Genomic DNA, 6341 nt, shown 5'->3' with positions numbered 1-6341 from the left:
AGTACCCTTGGAACAACAACTAGCATTCGTAGCCCAACTCCAAGATCGACAGACTTTTTTACACACTGTATAAACATTAGATGCTTCCACATGCGTCTCCATAATAGCATAAACTTGCAAATGATTTTCCATTACCACTTGTCGAACCTCCTTTTGTTTTAGGGAGTGGTTCAACCCCCTTATATTCCATGACGCTAAACTACCCATTAGAAACCGTATTTTCGGGTGTGCTTGCACCCTCACTACTATCCAGTTTCCTATCCATAAACTTTGGAATTTCAGCTAAGAGATCATCCACTTCAACACCATCTACTATAATCTCATCCCTGCTTCCCTTACATCCTTTAGACTTTACACTTGGTTTGTTGTCCACTCTTTGTGCCGGTACTTGTCTAGCTTCTCCATATCCTCATCATGCAACACATCAAACGGATTTGACACAGGCACATGAGACGATGATGATGCTTCCCCATTTGACTTAGCATTAGCAACTGGCCGCTACACCATCTTTGGTTTCTGGTTCTTAACATGGAATCCTTGTTGTCCACCTTTCTTATTTTTCCCTTTCGCATCCTGAAACCCCTCGGTATTCTTATTCACCACATCGGTAACAATCGGCTTCGGTTTCTTTGGACACGTACTATCCTCATGACTAAACACACAACACCCTGTGCATCTTAAAGGTTCCCAGTCATACTCTAGTTTAACCTCAGCTTTAGCATACCCATTACCTTCCAAAGACGGGACCGCAACTTTAATACTCCTCATCAGCTCCATTCCAGCATGCACTTCAATAAGGGCCCTAGCAAAGCTACTCCTACCCCACGATTCTGAGCACATCGTAGCTGTGTATGAATCTAGCATTTTTGGCACCCCTATTTTAGAAGCTAGCAAACTCAGACCATCCTCAGTAAACGCCGGCAACGGGACATCATGCATCTTCACCCACACCGGTATAGAAGTAATATCCTCCTCCACCAGCGTAGTTGACGGAGTCCATTCATTCAATATTATTGGAACATTACGTACCATCCACGGTCCATCCTCCAGTAATTGTTCAAGACCCCTTTTTGTCTTAAACTTAAAGAAAAAGAAGCCTTTCTCATTCATCATCAGTCTTATTAAACCATATTTTTCCCAGTTGTTTTTAACAAAGTAATCAACAACAGGGAAAGCAACAAGTTTCCCTAAGAAGTATCCGTAAAAGTATTAGCAAACCTATCGTGTACCTCTTTCACCGATGATACCGGGATCACAACATCCACTCCCTCCATTTTATCCATTGATTCCATCGGCCTAAAGTTTACTTTAACTCCCTGCTTTTGGTTCTAAACAACCTTTGCAAATGATATAGGTTGCATAATATCATTAATTGCACTAGCCGTATGGTTCAAATTGCTCCCATCCTGAGTTACGTTTTCATTAATAGGGTTTGCATGGGAATAAGTCGGGTAGTTAGCAGCCTTTTATCCTCCCACAGTCCCCCCCTGAATTCCGATTCCACAGGTTTTGAGATATCCATTAATCCATCAATAACCGATGCATTATTAGTCTTGTACATTCCCCTCCTCGGCATCATTGTATTTCCTTCTATATTGGTGACGCTCAACCCAATACCACGTACCAGACTAACGCTGAGTTCACCATGCAATGTCTCAAGTCTAATATTATCCATGACATCCGTTCTATCAGACATCCTACCTCTTTCAATGAACTAAAACCAGTACCAATAACACAAGAATCCAAAGCAGACGAATAAGGAAAACCAGACGAGACAAAGAACAGAAAAAATGAGAAACCCTAATCTAGCTTATACCCCAACCCATGATCCTTGCAGAATCATATAGCGAGATCAGTAAATCTAGGTTTCTGCCTCACCAGAAGGACCGATAAACTAATAACTCTATACAACCTGTTCAAAACCACAAGATCAAGGCAACGATTGACAAAACTCAGAAAGAAATCCTTCAAATCTAACACATTCAGCCGCTAATAGAGTTCGTATAAGAGTATTGAAGGATCAAGACTCCTATCACAGATCTATTACGCAGCTTAAGATGAAAAATTCGAAGGATTCATGGGGGAACCAGAAGCGCCTGCTAGAGAGAGAGAATTAGGGTTTTTTTACACACTCTATAACGACAATGTTACCAACAACTTCATTGAGCAAATGTTTGTTTGCAAAGATTTATGGTATTATCTGTGGAGTTCAAGTATTTAAGTATTAGCAAGTGTTATATGTGAATTAATCGTTAACAATAAAACTTCAGAAACTATTTTTAATGTAATAATCATACCAATATTTTGGAATTAAGAGAGTCCAAATATTGATAAAAAGACATCTTCCAAGATATGATATTTATCTAAAAACCAAAGAAACAATCAAACAATGTATTTTATCAGATAATTCATTATTTATCAAGACTGTAATAAGAATATGAACAAAAAATGTATAACATATCTATGTCATTCAAATAATCCATTTAATATTTATCGATTTATTTTAAGGAAATCCATAAACAAAGATTCCTCCAAAAACTGTAGAACCAAGTAGCAAGGAAATAATATCTTTTAGAAGTCCATAAACAAAAGATTGATCATATTATTTAATATCAAAATAATAAAAACAACAAAGCATAGCTTATCAATTGGTTTCAAGTTGTAACAACCCGTGTTACGAAAGTCAAAGTACAAGTCAAAGTCAAAGTCAAAGGAAGAAAAGATTGCTAATTGTGATCTGTCACTCCTTGCTTAATTACTGATTTGTGCTTCTTCACTTGAAATCGAATCATTTTATTTATTTGCTTTAGTTGTATTGTGTGGAGTATATATTAATAATCGAGGATTTGATCGATGTTTATCGCTTTATCGCTAATCGCATCGCAATCGCGTTTGCAACTTGGTTGATAAGTTCTGAATATTTTTTTACGTGTGTGTGTTGTTTATGTGTTACATGTGCATGTTTACTTATTGTTTGGTGGTGATTAATCGAAACGCAATCGCAACTCTATCGCAACGCGGCCTAATCGCAAACGCTAAATGCAAGTTATTTAGGATGATTGTATGTTAGATATAGTATTTTGTGCGACTATTATTAATCTATCGCATCGCATAATCGAAACTCGCTTAAACGCATTGCAACGCTCAACACGCAAAACGAAACATCGAAACGCAACTCGCCGGAGCCACTCGATCGAATGACCATTCGATCGAAGTGCCATCCGATCTGACACCCTTGCCCTACTTTACTCTTTTGGCAACCTATAAATACCCCCTGTCACATCACAACAGTGATGTGACAGCCCCCTCATTCAACCAGCATGTTCAAGCCCTCTTTCTCTCGATTTCTCACGATTCTTGTAAGTTTTCAACTCAAATCTTGTACTTCTATGATCTACACGCACTTCTTCATCATTTTCACCTTTGAATCTTAACTTTTAACCATTAAATCAACGGATTTGAGGTGTTCTAGGGTGATGTCATCATGGAGTTCTTATGAACTTCAAGTCTTGACCTCATTCCACCAAGAATAACTCAGATCTGAAGGATTTCCACATGATTAAACATTGTTTTCGCACAGATCTAAACATTTTCAAAGTTAAAGGGATTGAAAGATACTTTTCTAACTTTCTTTCAACTCTTTTACACTCAATGCACTCAAAACCGATAGAATCGGAGCTCATTCAGGTCCTCTACTCATTTCTTAGTGAAGTGTCGGTTTGAGATCTGATTTCCTATCAAAGAGACACTGATTTCGGGTTAAACATGAACAACCATCACGAACAGTTAACTGGTCGGATAGGGTGATTCCTGTTCGATCAGACGACTTGGGGTTTGACGAGGTTCCATTGTTTATTACGTTGTCATACCGTCTCAAGCAAACCGCAAAACTTTTTAAAATAATCAAGTTTCAAGACGATCAGATTCATTGGGACGGATTGCCGTCCGATCGAACAACAATCAGATCGGATTGCACTTGTCTCCAACACTTAAACAATTTTCAATTTTCAAACAATCTGAATGTCGAACGGATTACCGTCCGATCGGACCAATCGGACGGCAATCCGATCGGTTGACAATTGGACTTCTGTCACACCCCCAAAATCCACACGCGGAGTACCACCGCTTGGGAGCGTGACGTGACCAGGATCAAGCCACCAATCATATCAAACATAGCATTTAATAATAATAAAAGTCATTAAAGTAGTTCATCATGACATGATCGATGCTTTAAAACCAAGTATTGTTTAAGTAGTGGAAGCATTGTTATAAACCCAAATTAAAATACTGAAATGTCATAAGTGTCTAATCAAAGTAATACGATCCTTGTCCACAACAACCGGCTTCTCCTCGTGCAAGCTCCGTGTACCTAACGATCTGCAAGGCATGTAACAGAATGATCAACAAACTAGTTGAGCGAGTTCACAGTAAGTAAATGCGTAACAGTAAGTAACGGTGGCTCTACTGGGCCGATAGTAAGTTATTTAGGTGGGGGCTTCCCATGTTATGTGACCACTAGACTATTCGTATCAACTACTCGTATCATCCCTGTTCTTCTTCCGAGAACAGTAGCGCGTATGGGGTGTACGTAGGTCTTACGTACGTATCCTTCTCAACCGAGGATAGGAGACGCGGGGGTGTACGTGGGCTTCACGTACGTATCCTTTGTACCGAGGATAGAAGTAAGTAATGCGTACACGTAGGTTTTACGTGCGTGCCTGACATCCGAGGCAGTATTTGGCATATGACCACGTAGGTGTTATCCTAACCTACGGAACCGTCCTGACATCCGAGGATCATGGTAGGTGATAGTCTAGGAAAAAGCATATGTACGTTCTTAGTCAATTGTAACCTTTATCCCATTCCCACGACCCGGGAATCCCATGCCTTAGTAGGAGTGTGAACTCACCTGGGTTTGCTCGGCAGACAGTATAATGCTCAAGTATACAAGTAAGGAATCAACCACGTCCGAGATGAAAACAAGAACGGAGCCGAGAGCTTCAAAGGGTGTGTGTGTGATTGCCGGTTCCGAGTCGCAAGAGGGAGAGAGTTTGTGTGTGTGCTCTAGGTTGCCAAATTGTGTAAACAAAAACCCTAAGGATGTGTGCATGTATATACGTATAAGAGAAGTGGGCCGAAGCCTCACTTGGGCCGGCTAGTGATCTCGAGTCCCTTACATGGACCGAGTGGGTTGCAAACAATAATAAAGCCCAATTGATTTATGGCTCGGGTGTAGTGTTGTGGTCCAATAACGCAACATTTAAACATTTAATCGTAACATTCATTTAATCAAATAAGGTTCACATAAACACATATTGTTACACAAGCAGTCTAAAGTTCGAGTTGTCACATTATCCCCAACTAATTGGAAATTTCGTCCCGAAATTTGGTATGCACTCACTGAGGAAGCTAGGTAAGTTATAGCATTCACTGGATTTCCTGGGGTGTCACATCCTCCCCCCGTTGATCTGGAATTTCGTCCCGAAATTCCGAAGTAGTAGCTTCAGCCTTAGTAGTGGTTGCATTGGTTTCGAATAACTGGGGGTACTTTTCTGTCATCCTGTCTTCACGTTCCCAGGTGTACTCTGGGCCACGTTTGGAGTTCCAACGAACTCGAACAAGAGGGATTCTCTTGTGTTTGAGGACCTTCACATCCCGATCCGTGATTTCAACTGGTTCCTCAACGAACTGCAACCGCTCGTCGATAGTGAGTTCCTTATAAGGAATGATGAGGTTTTCATCTGATAGGCACTTCTTTAAGTTCGATACGTGAAAGACATTGTGAACTGCTCCGAGTTCAGCTGGTAGGTTCAACTTGTAGGCTACCTTGCCAATCTTTTCTAGGATTTCGAATGGTCCGACGTACCGCGGATTCAGTTTGCCCCGTTTGCCAAAACGTACCACACCCTTCCAGGGTGAAACTTTCAATAAAACCCGGTCTCCGACCTCAAATTCCAAAGGCTTTCTACGCTTGTCCGCGTAGGCTTTCTGACGGTCGCGTGCTGCCGCCATGCGTTGTCGTATCTGTGAAATCTTTTCTGTGGCGTCCACTACAATCTCTGGACCCGTAATTTGACTATCTCCCACCTCTGCCCAACAGAGAGGTGACCGGCATTTACGTCCGTACAATGCCTCAAATGGAGCGGCTTGAATGCTGGTATGGTAACTGTTATTGTATGAAAACTCCACCAAAGGGAGGTGTTTTTCCCAGCCGTTGCCGAAGTCTATAACGCATGCCCTAAGCATGTCTTCAAGAGTTTGGATCGTTCGCTCAGACTGCCCATCCGTCTGAGGATGATATGCTGTGCTCATGTCTAAACGTGAGCCGAAAGATTTATGCA

At 41.1% G+C, this 6341-nt stretch overlaps 1 protein-coding gene across 1 annotated transcript; it reads right to left on the bottom strand.

Annotated features, from left to right (window-relative positions):
• Nucleotides 1-498: 498 nt before the first annotated feature.
• LOC110882805 lies at nt 499-1110 on the bottom strand. Its single transcript, XM_022130735.1, has one exon. It carries the CDS (start codon nt 1108-1110, stop codon nt 499-501), a length of 612 nt encoding a protein of 203 aa, XP_021986427.1.
• Nucleotides 1111-6341: the final 5231 nt, after the last annotated feature.

Source organism: Helianthus annuus, chromosome 8, assembly GCF_002127325.2.
Source record: "Helianthus annuus cultivar XRQ/B chromosome 8, HanXRQr2.0-SUNRISE, whole genome shotgun sequence".
Classification (NCBI taxonomy): domain Eukaryota; kingdom Viridiplantae; phylum Streptophyta; class Magnoliopsida; order Asterales; family Asteraceae; genus Helianthus; species Helianthus annuus.
The sequence above is the reverse complement of the archived record's forward strand: the minus strand, read 5'-3'. Positions and strand labels throughout refer to the sequence as shown.

Excerpts from the sequence above, each read along its gene's own strand:
- LOC110882805 (XM_022130735.1), bottom strand. The coding sequence starts at position 1,110 with ATGAATGAGAAAGGCTTCTTTTTCTTTAAGTTTAAGACAAAAAGGGGT.